General features: G+C 44.0%; 1 protein-coding gene across 1 annotated transcript in view; it reads right to left on the bottom strand.

Annotated features, from left to right (window-relative positions):
• Positions 1-13,623: 13,623 nt before the first annotated feature.
• The window catches only part of PPAT (phosphoribosyl pyrophosphate amidotransferase), a 374,190-nt gene continuing 366,165 nt past the window's right edge, over positions 13,624-21,648 (bottom strand). Inside the window, exon 11 of the mRNA XM_085642045.1 lies at positions 13,624-14,778. Within this exon, the coding sequence (XP_085498171.1) occupies positions 14,600-14,778 (179 nt within the window). The 3' untranslated portion in view covers positions 13,624-14,599. The remainder of the gene's footprint in view (positions 14,779-21,648) is intronic.

Below are 21,648 nucleotides of genomic sequence, written 5' to 3'. Positions count from 1 at the left end.
AGCACGCTGAAGCCATGGTGCTCAGTGACAGCAAAAATAAAACAAAACTATGTTTTTGCATTCCAATTTCTCTTGTTTTGTAAAATGGGCTGAATTGTTCCCATCACACAGAACCAAATGTTCATGTGTCCTGTGTGGGATACGCAACATCACTGTCGCTCGCATTTTCAGACGACGATCCCTGTAACACCTCCTGTATCAGGCCAATAGAGCAGCCGCCAAAGAAACACTCAATACCGGTGTGCCTGTAGTAGAGCCTTCGTCTGTTCCAAAAGGAGCTGAATCATCCTGTGGAGGCTATAAGAAGGCAGTCATCAACATGGAAATATGCGGAGGACACTGTAGCATGTGAGCCTTTAAGTGGTCCAATAGTACATTTATGTACGGCGGCGCAACCGATGGAAAAGTTAGACATATGTCCAACACGCATTTGTATCTGCTGAATAGGCAGCGGAGCACAAGTTAGATGCAATCAACCCAGACAGGTCTGAATGATAGGAACCAATGCTCACTTAGCTCCTGAAGCAGAAGTGTGCATAGATGGAGTACTATGCATTCACGGCAACTTCGCACTAGTAGTGCCTTTTCCATCTCTCGAGGACCTGGGACGTCCACTGAGAAGCAGGACAATTAAAACCAGGATACCCACCACAAATAGTAGGACCAGCGGAAGCCCTCCAAAAACGCTTTCCAACACGGAGTGTATAAATGCTGGAATAACTCCGAAGACTATCTGAAAGGAGTTCAACAGTCCAGAACCTATGCTCTTTTATAGGTGTACGATCCCCCTCATATCAGACATGTTAAAGATACAATGAACCATTTCCCCGAAATGGAGCGAGGAAGTTCGTTCGGACTAGTGCCTTTATCTCACATGAAGACCTTGTAAACTGGAGCTCAAAAGTCTCACGGGCTGAGGTTAAGGCTACATCCTTCTGAAAAAGCATGGCTTTCAGTCTGCTCAGAGAATCAAACTGTATAAAGGATACATTTAAACGCGGCCATGGCATCGCCTCCCTAACTGTGTAGGTCAGTGGAAATAATACTTGCATACAACAAGAAACCCTGTATCTATCTGTGACTAGATATGAGATGCCCAGGACCATCCCAGAGCAACCTTGATCACTCAGCATTAAGTAGCTTCTATTCAAGAGCAGCTCGAACACCGGATGAATCACAGCAGCTGGGGAACCCTTCAAGTGACAGGATAAGTTAGTAACAGAAGAATAACAGGCTCCGTGAAGTGACACATCCTTACAATCTAGAGACCCACTTAAAGAACTTTCACAGTTTAAAACTGAGAAAAAAAATGTAGTGTCCCCATTCCTGCATTTAAATCTGTACAGTAACTCCCAGTACTCATGTATGTATCCCTCTCCCAAAGCTTCATATCCGTCTACCTGGTGATACTGGACACAGTTTTGAAATTGAAATGTTGTGACTGGCAGTACAATATGGACATGCACTAACCATTCTGTGGAAGGTGACTCAGCCACAGTAAAAGATAAGTGGTCCAATTTTTCAATGTGCAGCATTGTATATTTTTCATCTCTTCGTGCCATTACCATCTGTCTTTGTTAGATTATATGCAGAAATCTAATTCGTACTGGTGATGTAACACCAGGGCACGTGGTCAGAAAGCAATGTTTGCAGCATCCAGCTTAATAATAGAATGGATTGTGACTGTCCATGTTGAATAGACCAATCCTGTTCCATTATATCTATAGCAGAAGACACAATGTTGCCCAGTGAATAAATTCTAGATGATAGTGTGCTCATATCATTGTCGACCACTGCCAAAGTCTTTTCTAGGTTAACCCTGTCAATCTCACGCAATCTCTCAGCAGCCTCCTACGGGGAGATTTTCCATACCTCGTTTTAAATAGCTTACAAGAAGCAATTTTTTACGTGGCTTCTGGGGACCTAACAACCATGTCATTTGAGAGTAAGGATAAGTGTTGTTTCACCTGGAACAATGTTGAGGTTTTTAACCACTCTTGGCATAACTACCCAACACTATAAGATGTCATCACCCCGAAGTGTACATAGCGCTGGTCAGGCCTATGGATACTCTGTGGTACCCCTGAATCTTGACTGACACTTATTTGTGTCAATAGGCCAAACCAACTATCCCTTACAATTGGGGTCTGACGAATTGTAAGAACAATTGTGTAGTATGGCATCCAATGTATCCTCACTGTGTTGTCCGTAACCCTCAAACTGTGTAAGCGAGGGAACCCAAGGTGTGTTCAAGTCCTGGATCTTGGCTAGCCCAAGACAGAATGTCTGTTGCACTGTGTCGTTCAGGAAGATTATCTGTGTGGTATGAGGCATGCTCTTAATAAGGCCTCAGTTCCCTGAACTTGCCATTCTTTAGTCCCCCAGACAGATTTAGTGTATGTCTTCCAAAAGTCGAAACCCTGTGAAGACAGTTGGGAAATAAAAGAAGAGTTTATCAGCTTGGTGTTGGTAAGCATATTTTTATTTGCAGGTATAGGTGCAACCTTATATTAATAGGAGGTCGGTTTTGAAGTGTTAAAAACCAGAAAAATAACCAAACTTCAGTGCAAACGTCTGGACTACCTTTCGGCGGTATCGCGTAATGTTCCCGTTGATGGTATTTGAAAAAATTACGTGGGATACTTGCTTTGAGCAAGAAATGGTAACCATAGCGTTGGTAACAAAACATGGTGTCAAAATTAGATGTATCATCATACAATTTATCATTTGAAAATGCAGCAGATTGTTCTAAATCAGACAGCACAGTATTTACAGTTTCAAAGTCCCAATCATCAGAAAGTACTAGAGGTGATATCACTTAAGGAAATTTTAAATAAGTGTGCTATTTTTAAAAGTTCAGTTGGACCATATACATCATAAGAACCTCTGTCACATACTATTTCTTCAGGAACTGCTCGTGATCGGACACGCTGTTACTGCCACCGCACAGACCGCATTTAAATTATGAATGGAGATTATACCGTAAACCAACAAATATGATTGGGACATGACGAAATCATTGCTACAAAAGCCTTGAAAAAGCCCTGGTCCGACAGACATTGTAGGGCGAAACATGCGTCAGCTGTGCAGGGCCTTTCATGAATTCGATTTCAAACTAAAAAAATTGATAAATGGATCTATAGGAAAATAGATCAATAAAAAAAGATTTTGAAAACTACCATTCAGCATGAAGAATGTTTTCTGTGGATAAATAAAACTGAGAAGGCACGTCTCACATAGAAGCAGTGTTTAAAAAGTGAGGTACAAAAGGTTCAATACCTCGAGAATAGCCTCTTCCAAAACTGATTTAAGGCATTTCCGCCCAGGAAGAGACCCTCTGAAACTTCCTTGAGAAACCCTAGAAACTCCTTCAGGAACGAGAACTGCTGTAATATTCACTGACAGGTCTCTCTGTTCATGGTGTGACGATGCATGCAGTTTCAGGACCAAGTTCACATGTTGTACTACAGAGAGTTCTGGGAGGTAAAGTCCACTCAGGAGCAGGAAAAAGACACACTACACCTATCCAGAGGACTAGGAACAGTAGACCAACTGCAATCCAGGGCTATAGCCAAGGAGAAACAAAGTAACTCTTCTTCAGCCAAAGGTAGAAATCACAAATTTGTTCTTTGTGGGAAACAGGCGGTGGCGGTAACTCGGGTTCACTTGGATCCAAAGAGAAAGTATCAAAATCAATTAAATAGCCAGACGCAGTTTGATCCATCTTTGGTAGCTTAACAGGTTTGGTGGAACTAGCTAATGACTTGTTTTGAGACATATTCACATAGAAATCATTATTAAGCCAAATTGAGATCTGTATTTATAGTTTGTTGCTGTTCAAATTCAACAGGTAGGAGTTCCATTCCATTGTTGGTAACTCCTTCACTTTGTAGAGTAGAATGTTCAAAGGTTATTAATCTTTCTGGCTGAACTGACTGTATGGTAGCGAGAGGAGATCTGGTGCTACCCAGGATCCCACGTGGCCTACTATTGAGTATTGGCCACATAGTGTGGTTTGATCAGATCAATTAAGCCAAATCTCTTTTCTTTCTTTCCAGCAAGAAACGGAACTACTACTGTTCTTGTTCCTTCGACAGCCAGGACAGGTACAGGACCTCTGTATGATGGCCCAAATTCTTCTTTGCACTCTTTTATCTGACCAAGTCCCCAATCTTCGGGACCCAGGCACATCTTGCCGGAACAGCTTTCACTTCCCCAGTGGCAGTGCGTTTTACTTGGATGTTGCTTTTGTAATGCCCGGAATTAATAGAGTTCCTGTGAAACAGCCAAACGTTCATTAATGTCAAATGGTTTTTCCATCTGCCACTGTGCTGCCACAGTCTAGGACAGGCACCCACATTCTAATCACAAACAGGACTTTGCATGGAGTACGGCCCCCCCAGGGAACTTCTTAGTATGTTATTAAGAGCCCTCTGGACCACATGTAGGTGATTGACTCAACTTCCACCCGAACCTAATACCCTTGCTGTTAAGGATTGCTTTAAGTCCCGGTTTTTCCTCTCCACAATCAAATTTCCCTCAGGATGATATGGAAAGGAGTAGCGCAAGACCACACCCAAACTTCCCATGGCTTCTTTGTAAGCCCGAGAGCTAAACGCAGGGCTACGGTCGGAATGTAACGTGCCAATTTTCTTATGTCCCTATAAAGACTTGCAAATCCTTTATAACAGCTCGGGTGTTAGGCGAGCTCTGGGGCCAAACACACAGGAAGCTAGACAATGAATTCACTGCCACCAAGATGTACTTGTAAGCCCAGTCAGATTGTAAGGGGCCGCAGAGGTCCAAATAGACACATGCGAGAGGTCTGTCAGAAATTAGTAATGGTGTTTGTGGAGGATGTGCTACGGTGGAACCCTTCATCTGCTGACCTATGTCGCACTTAAGGACAAAGCCTGGGTCCGTTTACTGAGACCTGGCCACCAATAACAGTATTTCAGTAGAGAAACAGTTGCAGTAATGCCTACGTGTGCTGAACCCAGACCCTCGTGCGGACCTAGAATCAATCCTAAAGTGCGATCCAGGTTTGATATTACTCTATCCCCCCACTCCTGGAATTTGAGCAGATGGATTGTTTTGCGCATCTAACTTGTATGAGTACTTGAGTGGAAAACCTTTTGGCAAGGCGGAGCGGTTATTGCGCATAGCATTCACAGCTATCCGTGTATGTCAGTCTATTATCGTACTAGAACAAGTGATTGCAGCAACTGCAGCAGTTCTTACTGTCACCTTGGCGGCTTCACCAGCCAGTGAATTCGCTTCAACGTGCAAGCCAACATGCTGATGACTCAATGTGTGAATTAAATGAACCCAGAAACAGCCTTTTTTCAGCTCTGCCACTTGTTTCCAAAGCATCTTGTGCTTTATTGTGCAACCTTTGGAATCTCTAAATTCATTCTGTCCCCAATAGTGAAGATATTCATTGTATGACTGGACACAGTAAGACGAATCGCACACAATGTGTGGGGAATTACCGATCTGTATTTTTTAGAGCCAGTATCAGGGCTTTTAGTTCTACGAGCTGTGCCATGCAATATCCTAGAGACTGCGTTTGGGTATTGCTAGGATGGAACTTGCTGTCCCGCATACGTCCCTTCACAATCGCAATGCTGCGCTGTATTGCTTTTTACTTCCTACCCAGGCTGGGCAGATCCGTCAGTGTAACTGATGTATTCATACTGATCTAGAGGCATTATTTCATACGGGAGATAATAATCTTGTTTGTACTGCAGGAATGCTTGTGCTTTTAGTGTAGAATTAAATGTGTAGTCTACATCAATTGCAGTGAGAGAATTGGTCCACTGTATCCTTTGCAGATGCAGAGCTTTTGTGTTTGGAACGCTTGCTTTGGTAACAGCCCAAGGTTGGAACTGGAGTCACAACAATTATGTGTTTCCTGTGAGCTAGTGTTCTTTTTCTCTCACTACAGCAGTCTGTACTTCTGTCAGTATCTTTTCTGTGGATGCAAAACGCATTACAGTGTTTGTGTACAAATGAGATTTGTATGCAATGAGCATAGTTTTGCCTTCATTGAAGGTTAGGTAAGTGTACCCTGATTGACCCGTGACTACACGGATCACCAAATTTGTGGTGTTAACACTTGTGTCTAAATGTTTGGAAACTATCATGTTGGCTTGTACGGAGCAAAGAATTTCCATGTGGGCCTGTGCCGAATGTTGGACTGAAAAATCAGGTCCGATTAGGTTGTAGAAAGGTTTCTTTTCTGCATAATCCAAAATGTATGTTCTGCCAATCCTAAAATGGATTTCAAGTTTTTCAAAGTCTTTGGAGGTTAGAGCAGTGCACACTTTTCTAAACAAAATTAGCTGCCAGGCTTTTTCCTTCATTTGAGAGCTCATATCCAAAAAATAGGACTTTGAGGTCGGCAGTTTTTGATTTTTTAAAGTTACATTTGTAGCCCTCACTGGCGAACCCCAGAATTATGTTTACCCTGCTCAAATGATCCAATAACTTATCGTCCGTCAGATAAATATAATCTACATAGGACAATGCCTCCTCATCAAAATTTTGAAGTAACTTGCTGAGAACCCCCCAGGCTGTTCTTATACCCTTGATGCAGTCTACAGAATTGGCGCTGACTCGAGTGATAAAAATAATGTCAAATATCTGCTTTCAGGCGCTATATTTTGGCAAAATAATCCATTTGAGATATCTAGCGTTTTGTATTTCTTCCAGCCAAAGTTATTTATTTTTGCAGCAATGTGTGCATTTTGTACTATAAATGTTTTTGTGCAGGTGTTCAAATGCCTGTAGTCTAAAACTAAATGGTATGAATGGTCTGGTTTCATTACGGGAAACAAAGGATAATTCATAGAAGAGGTGCAATTCTCAATGACACCTTGATATTCAATTTGATCTAAGATCTCCCCGATTTGTTACTTTGCGTCATGTTTTATTGGGTACTGCCACTGTGGAGTTGGAGTAGCTTTTAATGGTATTTTGTGGTGAGATGCAGTATAATGCGAGAGCTAGCGCTACTGCCCACTCCTGCGCATATGAATATTTTAGTGACTTTGAAACGAGTTTGGAGAATGCTGGTAAATTTACGTCTTCCCCCTCTGGGCACTCCAAGACTAACTCAGGCGGCCAATCTTTTTCAGTCAAAAGGTCAGGTTCTTCCAAAAGAGACCTTTAACTTTCCTGGGAATGTCCCCCTTCATTTAGAGCGTTATTTCGTGAAAACAATGTTGGACACTTACCCTTATATCAGGTATTTCCACTGGGATATGTTCGTTCAACACTGCTGTCACCAGAAATTCCATCAGGTTATGGCGAGCAACTATTTGTTACTTCTGCTGCACTGTCTAGCACCGTCAAAGCGCATTCCCCATTCAATAGTTGAGTCCTCAGTAGCCCGGGCATTTCTTATTTTAAGGCCAGCTACCTTCTTCTCTTTAAATTGAGGTTTTGTTTTTGGTTTATCTTCTTTTTTGATAATATAGTCTGATGTGTGTCTCTTAGCTTGGCTCGCTTGTTCGATCTGCGTTCTGACCCTCCTTCCCTCCCAAAGTTTTTGGATGAACCCTGAAAGGAACGAGAGGAACATGTATCAGTTATCACAGTAACTACGGTTGTATTTTCTATAAGAAGGCTCCTGTTGAGGAGACCCACCCCTCGATTGTGATTAATTTTGCTCATTTTTTTGATTGTTTGTTATCCCATTTCTTTTTTTAATCAGGTGCTTGCTTTGAGTTATCCTTTTCAGGATTACCAGTTAATTGTGGTTTCACAGGTCTAGCTCCAAAGTTATCTATACCCAGCAAAGCATGGGTATCTTCGATAATCTTTGGTAGTTCTCCCTCCTGTTCTGCAGGAGTGCATTCCCTCAGATGTTGATGTATAGCCACCGCTGCTGGCCCCCCCTTTTATATTCACTAACATTGTTGATACCTGGGCAAAATTACCTATCAATTTCATCCCCAAGTCCAAGGCAGTTTCTGCTCCGTACTCATTCTGTATTTGTTTCAATAACTCTGGTATGAGTGCTATTAAGAGGGTACCATATGTTCTGGTATACACGGCATGGAAAATTGTACACCAAGTGGTACAATCCTCTATCGTGGGAGCGATTCCCATTGGCTAGCAAATTGTCAGTATTCTGAGTTTTTCATGTGGGTCTTTATGAGGAAATACTGCCTCAAGCTTTGCTATTTCCTGTGCTATCCAGAAAGGTTTTTGCTCTTGTTTAGTGGGCATTCTTCCCAGAATTGTCTGTACTCTCAAGGTGGTAGTCAATCTCCACATGGTTAAGTCAACTTTCTCTAAACAGGTGAGGCCCATGCCATATATTAGACCTAGTCTCTGCTGGAGAAAGGGACAATGCCAACACTTCTGCTGCCTTCCTTTGCACAGTATAAAAGGAAGTTATTTCTGGGGGAGAAGGCCCTGCAGAGCACTCTGTCTCCCTCTCAGAAGATGTGTCCAGGTAATCACTAGTCTCAAAAATGAGGAGGAAGCAGAAAAATAGCCAACTTGTAGCGATCATCCTTATGAGGCACGACCTAGAGCAACTTTATCTGATCTGAATTGGATCCGAATATGCCATTCATGGTGTGCCAATTTTATTGGTGTGGTTTGGGAGCAGGATGTGATTCCGACATGTACCCAGCCTCTTCAGAAAGCCTCAGAGCCCTCCCTTCAATATTAAATTGGGATTTATTTAGTCTCCAACAGTTATTTTGTGGAGTTACTGGTGTCTCTAGCAATGACGGTGGGACGGGACACTGGCAAGGGTTTCAGTGCTGAAGCAGCCCTGGCTGGTGCCGGAGGTGTTCCACGAGTCCTCTGGGGTCAAATGATGCAGAAGGTGATTTCTGTCTGTAGTAGTCGAAAGGGAACTCCAAATGGGCCCATGAAGCCTGGAGATGTAACTGAGGTGTCCACTGTATTGTTGAACAATGCCACCATGGCATGGAGGAACTGTGGCAGGAGCTGGCAAAACTGGTTAAACAGGCATGGATGCCAACATCAAGAACCGCATTGGAGCTGGCACAGAGTTCGGAGTTGAAGGGGGGCCAACGGTAGGCCCGGAATGGGCACTTAGGCAGCTGCTGCCAGCACTTCGGGGAGATGTTCCTCAGAAGAGTGAGGTCAACAAACCTGGACTCTCTGGAGGCGAAGAGCACACAGACCACCTACCTCAGGACCCAGAGTGAATTAGATGTGTAGTTGTCCTTTCTTTTCATCTTGTACTTCTTTAATTTCTCCTTGGAGGATTAGAACAAGGAAGAACTACACTTCAAGGCTGACTTTGGCATCGGCTCGACACTTATCATGGATTCAAGTCATAAAGAGTTTGGCCTCCTGCACTTGATGTCCTTGGCATGCATGAGGCCACGTTTGTCATACAACTCCGAGTTGTGCTTCATCCCCAGGCACCACAGGCAGACCTTGTGGATGTCAGATATGAACATCTGTTCTCGATAGGAGCAGCAAGGCTTCTACTTTAATTCCTTGGGGGGGGGGAGGGGGGAGAACTCTCTAAAGACTGAACAAATGCAATTCTTATTAAGAAAGATAGTTTAGGAGGCTGCCGAGGAAACCGAGAACAAATGTCAATGTGCGGAGATGTTGTTATATAGCTATAGTAACGTCATGCTCATGGAGCCAGCACCTGAGCAATGACAAAAGTTTCCAGATCTAATCAGGCACCTGGAGATGTTCAGAAGTTAAGGAATCTGCAGGTAGAAATGGCAATCAGAATTGAACAATTCCAATCTGCATTCTACAAATTCATATGGCCAGTGGAAGAAATAAAGCAAAGAAAAGTCACTGCTATATAAAAAAAAAACTTAAGAAGGGAGCCTTGGTTTGTCTAAAGTAGTAAGATCGTATCAAACATCAAATTTCCGCTGTTTTAGAATGGCAAAGACCTGAATCTGCGAAGCAATCTTGCTTCATCAATTAGGTTATTGCATGAAAAAACATATGGAAAATAACATGGTTAGAGACTGTACCACAGCTGGCGGACTATACTTTTCTGCTATCAGTGGGCCACAGTGGCAGTATGAGAGAATGTAGCTTTTCAACCAAGCCACACAACGTTTCTCCTCGCCATTTACTCTAGTAGTAGGGAAACTGAACGTCACTCCTGCCATGGATGGGACCTCCATCTCGGAATAGACAAGTTAGGGAAAACAAGCGTAGGTGAGATGTTTGTAAACATCTCAGTAGAGGTCTGTGAGACCCCCCCCAAAAAGGGTGAACATTTTCCGAAAAGTGGTAAAACACAATTATATCTCACTTAGACAAGTTACCAAATGCTTACCTCATACTTATACAAGTGCCAAGATATTCATAAAAATACAAAGAAATGTTCAGGACAGAAAGAGAGGGGAGCTTGACTGGGGTGTTCATTCACAAAGAACGCCGACATATATACACGTGTACCCATCTCCCCTAGAAGCAGAGTAGAAAAAGAAACTAACCAAAATAGCTCTATAGTGTTAGTACACCCCTGACAAATTGAATGCAAGAGATAACCGTAAGTCACAGAAATGCTGGTGAGGATGAGAGGAGAATGCTACTTTAAACCATATATTATGGCAATGCTTGAAGCTGCAAAAGTTTTGTAAAGAACTCCTAGATGCAATCAATGAAATGGTCCAGACATCCTTTGCGAGATTACGAACATATACTGTATTGGGACTTCAAAATGATCAAACGTTTCTTCTTCTGGATGTATAGGGAAGAGGAGTTGGCCTAACGGCAAGGGCGATCGACCTCTAATCTGGGGAACTGGGTTGGAGTCCCGGCAATGACACTCAACATCCTGTGATTCTGGGCAAATCACTTAATCTCCCCGAGTCTAGCAAAAATTAATGCAACCAAACTGGTGCTATGTAAAGCACTCTGATACCCGATACCTTCGGGTCAAGTTCGCGCTATATAAAACTCCGTAAAATAAAAAATAAAAAGAATAAAAAATAACAGTTGTCTGTAACTTAATTCTTTTAAATCTAAAATGTTTGTGTTTGGTATTCCTTCCACTGTCGATGCCATGAGACCATGGCCTTCCGTGTTGGGCCGAGCACCCACCCCTTCAACTGTTGCTAGGAATCTGGGGGTGTTATTGGATACGGCTTGATCTTTAAAACCCCAGGTGCTGGAGTTTGCTGCCACCTGTTTTGGGCTTTTTAAATCATTACGAAAATTCCTACAATACTTTCCCATGCCACTCAGAAGGGTACTGCACATGCATGAATCACTTCCAGATTAGACTATTCCAACATACTCTATCTGGGAGTCTCTCAGGGACTACTCCTGCACGTCCAGAATGCTGCAGCTCGGCTGGTTCTGAATATTCCAAAGACACTCCATTAGCCCCTTTAGTGCCACGCCCTTTCCCCCTCCTGTGCCGGGCGTTGTATTAGTGGGTGGGGTTCATGACGAGATAGTTTCGTCATGGGCACAGCGCAACCGTGCTCCATGACGAGACTATCTCGTCATGGGCACAGAAGAGGTTAGGCAAGGCCTGAAGCAACTTCGCTGGTTGCCGGTTAAATCTAGATACAAGTTTAAAGCACTTATGGTTATGCACAGAGCTGTTCATCAGAATGCCGCTCTGTATATTTGAGACAAGCTCAAAAAATATTTTCCTTCTATGGCTCTTTGGTCAGCCAATCAAAATCTGCTGTGCCTCCTTAAACTGCGAAAATCTATATCTGGTGGTAGAGCTCTTTTTTTTAGCTGCCAGTCTGGAATGCTTTACTATTATACCTTATATCCATTCCGAGCGAGAGTCTGTTTAAGGCCCGGCTGGAATCATTACAGTTCCTTGAAGTGCAATTCTGTGTTTACTTTCATTACCAACAAATCGCCAGGACGCTTCTAATAAAGCTGCAGTAGCGCTCTATACGTTTCTCTTAATTTATTTATTCATTCATTTTCCATCCCATGAGAGGCTGACAACGAGTTTGCTTTGTATCATTTAAAACAAGGAATATCACATAATTGTGGGCGAAAACATAGACCCCCCATACCTTATAGCAGGGCTTTAAGTGGGCCGGGTCTCACTGGGTCTGAGCACTTACAGTTTTTTAAACGGGGGCTCGAAACGGGTCTCTAACGGGCTCCGTTTTGTGCCCTGACTGCAGTGACAGCAGGCACATTGATGTGCACCTGCTCACACTGCTCACTTCTCTCTAGTGGAGAAGTTACCGCCTGACGCCATGCCAGGTGAGCGTTGTAGGGTAAGTGAAATCCTTTAAAGAGAGTCATTTTCTCTCTGGATTGCCCTTCTCTTTTTTTAGACTCAGGTGCAGCTACAGTGTTGTGGTGTCACCAGGGCTTTAAGTGGAAACTTTTTCAATATTATATACAAGCCATAGTTGCTGCTTATTTATCTTAGGCAACTAACAACCATTAACCATGCCAATAGTCCTGAATTGTTGTAGGTATGATGTTACTTGTTGTATCATATATATGGATGCAATGACAAACAGCAAAATACAAGTCGGGGGAGGGGGGGGGGGGGCTGACTATGCTAATCATAGATTTTTGACTTGTGTGTTTTAAGCCTCGCCCTTAATTACATTGGCCACGCCCCTTTGATAGATACCCCCCCCCCCCAGTTTTTTTTTATCCCACTTAAAGCCCTGCCTTATAGACTGGTTTATTACTGTGTCTAGGAAATATTCGGAATGGAAGAGGCTGACCATGCATCTTGAGAAGAAACTGGAATTTTATGAGGTCGGCAGGGCCCCCATCCTGAGATGGTTAAAGTCTGAATTAGGGGAACTCCGCTGTCTGAACTGCCTCAAACTCTTGAGAATAATTCCAGGTACGCTCTTGTAAATGCAGGGAGGCAGAAACGTTTCAGAGACCAGCACCAACTGTGAGCTGACAAAGGAAAACCAGATTATGTGCTGGATAGGAGCTTCACACTCAGCTATGGTTACACGTGAGAGGAAGGACGTCACTTATTGTTCACATCAGTAATTAGAAGGCACAGCTGTCCTCGCAGCCCATGCAACTGAATCAATATTTGCCCGTCCAGGGTGACTGCACTGCATCAGAGGAGTTTAAACTTTTAAAATAGAATAGCTTATGAGCATATGTTTAAAAAGTAGCAACTGGTGCCTATAATTTAGAGAGACCAATTTTCAAATCAAGGGTCCTTGCTTAGTAACAGTGAAGGTTTAACGTTACTTTGAATACTAGATTAGACGGGGTTTCTTCATCCTCCGTAATTGCAGGCGTATATATATATATATATATATATATATATATATATACACACACACATATATTACGTGTTTCAATTTGCCTGACTAGTATCCAGATATCTCCAGATTCATCACCCCACGAGACAGATTATTAGTTAAACACTTACTTTGAGCAGGTTAAGTGATCTATCTACAGCAGGCCGACACCTAAATTTCTAAATCACGACTAAATCTGCAATAAAAAGAGATTATGACTGCCGCCCCAAATTACATTTTCCAGAATCACTTGATGGTTACGAAAAGCACAATTTTCAGGCTACCTTCCTACATGTGGCACTGTAAATTTAGATTAAAACATGACAACCTATTTAATTTACTACAAAGAACGTTTCTCGCTACGCAATCACAAACAGACACGTTTTCAGTTGGATCTGTGTACGGTTTTATTAAAGACAATACAAAAATAAACCGCTTAGTTAGTTAAAGGTCAACAAAGCAGAATTGCCTTTGCCAGATCAAAAGACCAAAGTTCTGTTGCTTCACATCACAAGTGCACTGTTGAGTAAAACAATATTTGCAGACACACACATCAACGACAGCAATACTTGCATGGCCCTGGGACCTTTGGAACACAAACACAGCAAGAATAGCATTCTTTTTAATGTGAATAACCCACAAAGCACTAAGACATTGTAGACTGGCCAATGTGACAGATTCAACAATACTCTCTAATACTACATAATTCTCAGCCTGGCAAGTATCACTTATAACTCAAAACAAATACATCCACGGCAATCTACCACAAGTGTACTGGCTACAATCTATATTATATAGTATGGCTAGAACGAATATTGTCTACTTTAATGAAATGGACCATCCATGACCTAGTAGTCGGCGCTCTGAAGGGTGCTTGTGCGGTATGCAGCATTACATAAAATACAATCTGTTTTAAAGAGTCAAAGCAACTACCAATTTATTTTTTTAATGTTTATATTAGATGCGTTGGCACCCAAGGCAGTTTCACACAGCCCACCGCATCTGTTTCTGCCTCCACAACTCGCTTGGAGGCACACACCAGTCTTTCACAATCTCCATAACGAAATTCAGTCTGACTATGGGTAGAAAAGAACTACGATTCTAAGGCCAAAGTATTGCACGTTTTAAAACGTATCCATTCCTTGCCCAGTGGCCAGCACGGTTTTCTTGAAATACGTGGAGTACTTGGACACCTCTGTCCGCACGTGCGTTGAGCACTTCACAATTGCTAAAAGTCTACATTTTGGTTTTATTTCACATATGAATTGTGGCCTCTACTGCACGCCGTAGTATTATCCCCGACTTCGTGGCAGTCCTTTTTTCGCCGGTTCAGGGAGCAGGAGCGTGGTCCTGGACCGTCACCATTCCAGCTCCACCGGGTACTTCCCAGTCAGGCACGCGGTGCAGTGGCCCACAGAGCCCGCGTGCGCGTGGTTGGTCTTCAGGTCGTCATCTTGCTTTTCCTTCACCGCTTTAATGCCTTGGCGCACTGCAGAGGTCAAGCCTTCGACAGACAGATAAACGACGCTGTTTGCCCCTGGAAAGGAAAACAAGGCAGCCTTAAGACACACAACGGACCAAATGGTGCAGTAGATATTTTACAACTTCGTTATCCTCGTTTAGATCGTGTTGAGGGAGCTGAGGCAGAGGATGCGAATTATGAACCGTCAGATCTGTGTAACAATACTTGGGTATACGAATGCAACGGAGTAATACATTATGCAGTGATGGATTCTGCAGAATACCTGGTTACAATAACTTCAAACGCATACGTTTACATATCTATTTGTGCTTTATGAGCAAGACTGATTTGGTGTTATTCCTTGGCTTGACCTTTCCTCGCTCACACAAGGAAAATCCGAACCACTTGTACAAAATTTCTGATCACGCTTTCAGTTTCCATGTATGAAAGGTGGGTCTAAAGTGTACTTGAATGGCGATACTTCAATAATAACAAGTTACTTAAGTTCAATAACACCTTGCCTGATAGAGGATATCTAGCCGCAGACGCCTTACCTTTTAATTATCCTCAGGTGTCAGACTAGATCTGGAAATCTTTCATGAGCAGTTCCCCTTCATGCCGGTAGGTGCTGCTGTTCGTCTCAAAGTGGTGTCACCAGCGCCGGAAGGGTCGTAAGTGGTGCCTATATAGGTGGCACTGCAGCATGCTGACAACAGTTTCGTTTTTGCGACTTCCCATGCCAGGTGCTTAGAGCCATGAAGAACACGGACCACTGGTGTGGAAAACAAGGGCCCTGAAAAGGTGAAGCTCCACCCCTAGAAATCCATTTGCTGAGTGGGCAGGATGGGTGGGTAGTTAAGGAATCTGTGGCTAGATGCAGTCTTTACCAGATAAGGCGTTACCAAAGGCAAGTAACTTGTTCATCAGATACCCAAGCAATACTTCCCTTGAGATTGGTCTGCAAAACAAATTCGCACTAAAAAGTCCTGCAGGACCTACCGGAAAAGTGTCCGTCCCGACGGACCCGACTGTCTAGGCAGTAGCACTTGGTAAACATGTAGAGATGCTCACATTGCTGCCTGGCAGATATCCAGGACGGGAACACCGCGTGCCAACGCAGTGGTCGCTGCCTTGGCTCTGGTGGAATGAGCACACAAACCCTGATGGGGTTGCTTTTTGGCCAATGCATATCAGATCTTATTAGTCCGCTTCTGCATGGCCTTTCCTTTCTTTGCTCCGACATACCCTTGGAGAGTTGGTTGCTCACCCGGAACTCTTTTGTGCGGTCAAGGTAGAACAATGCTCTTTTTAGGTCCAGTCGGTGAAGTTGCTCCTCTTCCTTCAAAGGATGTGAAGTAACCACTTTGGCAACAAGCATTTGCAATGCAATCAGTCTCGCCTTTCGGACCTTATATGTATTTAGCTATGCCGTACATTAGCCTGGGTGCTGAAACATCAACTGTTCTTTAACATGGAGGGAAAGTAAGCACCAAACTGCGTGACACACCAGTTATGGGAACACATGGAGAGAAATATGGTCTTTAAGCGGGAAATGGTACAGTCCAAAGCTCTGTTTTTAATATAAAATCAGGGCTTTCGGTGGTCATATCACTGAAAATACAAGATTTGAAAAAATAATATTGTTTACGGGTGCTTGTGGAAGACAATTTCTATGGACTGTAATCTAGAAAATGCTCAAGTGATTCTGGTATTTTACTGACCTCTGCTGGTTGTTTTCTATCGAGAAAGTTAAATAGAGGCAGTTGCAAGAAAAATAAAAAAAGAAAGTCCCTCAGCAGAAATCAATACTGGTATTTTACTGACCTCTACTGGTCCTTTTCTATCAAGGCACGTAAATCGAGGCAGTTGAAAAAGCAGAAAGCAATTCTGGTATTTTACTGACCTCTACTGGTCGTTTTCTACCAAGACCGTTACATAGAGGCAGTTGAACAGAAAAAAAGTCCCTAAGCGGAAACAGACAAGTCCTAGGGCTGATCTCCAGAGCCCATAAAGTACATACACATACAAGTATATGCTTAAATATATAAAAAAGATTTGAGAGGGACCCCTTGAAACTCAAGGGAAGTAGGGTACTTTAAACCAACAAAAAGAGAAAATTCCCTTGATTCAACAATTTGGAGAGCATAAAGTATTGTCAGAAAGGGGGGTTTTATATCAGAATTTAAAAAAACAAAAAAACCTGTTTCTCATTGTAAAACATACACAATCATAAAGCATTTCATAATACATCAAATCAAATTTGTTAAAAACCTCATACAGTACATATCAATTCAATCTCAATCACATGAAACAATATAACCCAATTATGACCAGCATAACATGGAGACAGACACAAAATGTAAGATCCAATTACTCTTCTTTACAAGTGCACATCAAAATGAGCTCTGAAATACAGCTTATTATACATGGATAAATCAGTATATAATTTAATCTGTATTGATTCTTTGATTGTGCTAATCCACAGCGTCGACGCGTTTCGATGGCTTAAAATGATATTACCATCTTTGTCAAGACCGTGTTTTGCATAATTGCCACAGGAATATAATCCAATTAAGGATTGGGCCAATATTCTAGCATAAAAATTTTAAGATCGTCAAGAATAGTAACCATGTGTACAATTCAGATCAGTAAGAGTAATTGTATTCATTTGTTTGTTTTAGGAAAAACACTAATTGTGGTGGGAGACAGAATTATGTGGTCTTGACAAAGATGGTAATATCATTTTAAGCCATCGAAACGCGTCGACGCTGTGGATTAGCACAATCAAAGAATCAATACAGATTAAATTATATACTGATTTATCCATGTATAATAAGCTGTATTTCAGAGCTCATTTTGATGTGCACTTGTAAAGAAGAGTAATTGGATCTTACATTTTGTGTCTGTCTCCATGTTATGCTGGTCATAATTGGGTTATATTGTTTCATGTGATTGACATTGAATTGATATGTACTGTATGAGGTTTTTAACAAATTTGATTTGATGTATTATGAAATGCTTTATGATTGTGTATGTTTTACAATGAGAAACATGTTTTTTTAAATAAAAAAATTCTTATATAGAACCCCCCTTTCTGACATAATACTTTATGCTCTCCGAATTGTTGAATCAAGGGAATTTTCTCTTTTCGCTATGCTTAAGTATATACAAGAGGTCTCGAATGCTTGACCTAAAAAGGAAGCTCTAGGACAAAGAACCAGTTTGTCTGTGCAGGTGTTCAGGTATGGAGGCTTGGATGACAAAGCCTGAAGCTTACTGACCCTTCAGGCAGATGTTAGAGCCACCAGGAAAGCAGTCTTGATGGTGAGGCACTCGAGGGGACAGTTGTGCAAGGGCTAAAAGGGAGCACACCTTACGAACATCAGGACTAAATTAAGGCCCAACGGAGGCATGATGAAGGGTGAAGGAGGAAACATATGTTGAAAACCTTTCAAGAACCTATGTACAACAGAGGATTTGAAGAGGAAAGACTGGTCAGGCAACAGCAGAAAGCCTGATATAGCAGAAAGCTAACCCTTTAAGGTGACCAGAGCAGAGCCCTCCTGGGCAAGGGAAAAGATAAAGAGAAGGACCTGAGGAGGGAGGTGGGGGCAGAAATAGGATTAACCTGTTTCTCAGCCCACCATGCCACAAACCTGCCCCAAGGGCAGGCGTACACCGTTTTGGTGGAGGGATGCCTGGCTGCCAAGAAAACATTGCAGACTTTGGGCTGAAGGTGGAAAGCTGTCGACTGTCCCCACTTAATCTCCACGCACGAAGGCGGAGCGTTGACAGGTTTAGGTGGAGAACCCTCCCATGCTGCTGCGACAGAAGATCCTCCCGAAGGGGCAGTCTGATCGCAGGACCAATGGCTATGGTTAACAGCTCGGGATACCAAATTCTCCAAGCCCAGTCCGAAACCACAAGAAGACTTGGGCGTTCCCGATCTTCTTGAGAACTCTGTGCAGAAGTGGTATGGACAGAAAGACATACAGGAGGCCTGAGCTCCACTCGAGACGAAAATCAGCTCACAGTGACAGCTGCCTTGGAAACACCAGCACACAGAACTGTCGACACTGCATGTGGTGAACAGATCGAACCAAGGCACTCCCCACTGCTGAAACAACCCTTTCATTACATTCAAATGGAGATGCCACACGTGGTTCGCTACAAATGCTTTTAATGCCACCCAGACTGCCAGGAGCTCCAGAAGTTTGATGTGGAGTCTAGATTTCGCCAGAGACCACAGGCCTCTGATCTCCACATCTCTCAGATGGCTGCCCCATCCCAGGAGTGACGCATGTGTCACCACTGTCATATCTGTTTGGGGAAAGGAGTGGGGTCTGCCGCTGACCTAGTCACAGTTTGTAAACCACCACTGCAGATCTTTTGCAGGTCCCTCCAAGATCTGGACCATGTTAGAGAGACTTCCCCAATGCTGCGCCCACTGGCACATCAGGTCTCATTGCACAGCCTGCATATGCCAGTGGGCATGTGTCACAAGCAGGATGTAGGAGACCACGAGGCCCAGCAGCCTCAGAGTTTGTGTCTCAGAAATCCAGGATAGAGGCTGAAATATCGGTATCATAATCTGGCCATCCAGGACTTGTTCAGGAGGATAGGCTCGAAACTGCACCATGTCCAGAACAGTCTTGATTAGAGGGAGTGTATGAGAGAGTCAGGTGTGACTTTAGAACGTTGACAGTGAACACCACGAATGCAGGAGACCTGCCATAGTCTGGAGGTGGGAGACGACAGCCTCGGATGAGCCCGCCTTCAACAGCCAGTCGTTGAGATAGGGGAAGACTGGCACCCCTAATCTCCGCAGGTGAGCTGCAACCAGCACCAACAACTTGATGAACACCGGAGGGGCGCTGGTAAGGCCAAAAGGGAGCACAGCATATTTTAAGTGCTCGTGACCCACTGTAAGTCAGGTAATGCCAGTTGGCAGGCAGGACAGGACTTGAGCGAGCGCAAGCATTTTAAACATCTCTTTCTTGACGTAGAAATTAAGAGGATGTAGGTTTAGAATAGGATGAAGGCCTCCGCCCTTCTGGGGCACCAGAAAGTAGTGAACATTGCAACCACGACCTACTTCTGGCATTAGCATGCTCTCTATGGCTTCTTTGGCCTTTAGAGCCGTCACTTCCTGGAGGAGCAAGGTAAAATGGTCTGTCAGCTGGTCGCAAGCAGGTGGTATGGGTGGAGGGGTAGTCATGAAGGTGAGGGAGTAGCCACTTTGGGAAATTTAGACAACCCATCGGTCTGAGGTTATAGACCTCCAACGGGGCAGGGGATGGCAGATCCTGCCTTCCACTGGGTACCCATGATGGTAAGAGGGCAAATTCTAAGGTTTTGGAGTCTGTGGCTGATGGGGGAAGGCCTGGGTTGGCCCAACCTCTGACTGCCTATCCCATGGGGTCTGTGGGTACCATGTCCTTAGCCCCGCAGAGACTGGGAAGCTTGCACGCTGTGGTAGCTTAGATGCTATTGACACAGCTGGAAGCCCCTTCCATGGCTGCCAAAAAAGCAAAAGGCAGATTGTGGATGGCGAGGGGCCATGGAATGGCCCAAGGACCTGGCCGTAGTCATGCTGTCTTCAAAGCATTACAGCACTGAATAAGCCTGTTCTCCTAAGCGACAGGAGCCAAAGAGCATCTCCATAAGTGATGCTTGGACATCCACTGAAAAGCCAGATGTTCTCAGCCAGGCTCGGAGCCGTAAGGCCACTTTCGAGGAAACTCTGGCCTGCAAGTCTGCAGTATCCAGTTCACATTTGATTGCGATCTTAGCTGCTTCACTCCCATCAGCAAAAGCCTGTAAGAGTAGGACCTGGACCTTTACCGGAAACATGGGCAGCACCTGCGCAACAAATCCCATAGAGCATGGGATTAATGGCCCAAAAGATATCTGGTGTTCATGAACGGAAGTGCTAGGCTAGTGGAAGAAAACATCTTCTCGCCTAAGGTGTCCAACATCTTGGATTCCATATCCAGTAGGGAATGTGCTAGGATTTCCACAGGAGGTAGAGATCTGGACCACTAAGCTCTCCGGGGTAGGGTGTTGTGTGAGGAAATTGAGATTCCCTGGGGCGGGGTTGTGGCAGCAGGCAGTAGTCCTGTTCACAGGAGCCCATGTGCTGGGCTTAGACCAGGTCCCAAGCAGGACGTCTGTAAGGGATTCATTAAATGGGTCAAGCAGTTTTGAGGGTGCTTCTACCAGCTGAAGCACCTCTATCAAGATGGTTGTCTTGACTGCTACTGAGTGTAGGCTAAGGTCTAGGACGTCGACTGCCCTTCTCACCACTATTGCAAATGCTGCTTCCTCCTCCATAGCCATGGTAGAGGGATAATGCATCCCAGTATCTGGAGAAGTGCACAGTTCACTGGTCTCCACCAAGTCCTCACACCAGTCCATGTTTGGATCTAAAGGCTGGCATTCTTCAGGGTCCAGCGACCCCTCTCAATGCTGCTCTAGTCCTATGCCATAGGAATAGGGCTCAGACTCCGGCCTGGAAGGCATGGCTCTAGTCTGCAATGGATGATGCTTCTCCAGCTCCATGTCTGAGACAGGGAATGGCACCAGGAAGATCGAGATGGTGTGTCCAGCACCGGTCCGGATCCATCCATGGATCCAAGGGGCCCGACTGGTGCCTGGAGCAGAGCCAACTGTGTGGAACTAGTTGGGGCCCCTCCCAAACCTGCAGGGCCCAAAGGTGCACTGGTGGGAATGAACAGCTCAAATTGGGTGCATGGCCTCAAAACTCCTTAAGTTTAGCAGGGGTCGCTCCGGCTCCTGGAAAGTCGGGGAAGTGCAGTGCAGGCCCAACTCTGGCTCAACTGTGGAGCCAGGCCATGAATGGCAATGCTCCCTTGTGGGAATCTAAAACAATTGCTGTTAGCATGAGCTGAAGCCATCTTGTTTGCAGCATCCATTTTGTTAGCC

Source organism: Triturus cristatus, chromosome 2_2 (assembly GCF_964204655.1).
Source record: "Triturus cristatus chromosome 2_2, aTriCri1.1, whole genome shotgun sequence".
Classification (NCBI taxonomy): Eukaryota; Metazoa; Chordata; class Amphibia; order Caudata; family Salamandridae; genus Triturus; species Triturus cristatus.
Note: the sequence above shows the minus strand (reverse complement) of the source record. Positions and strands in the feature narration are given on the sequence as shown.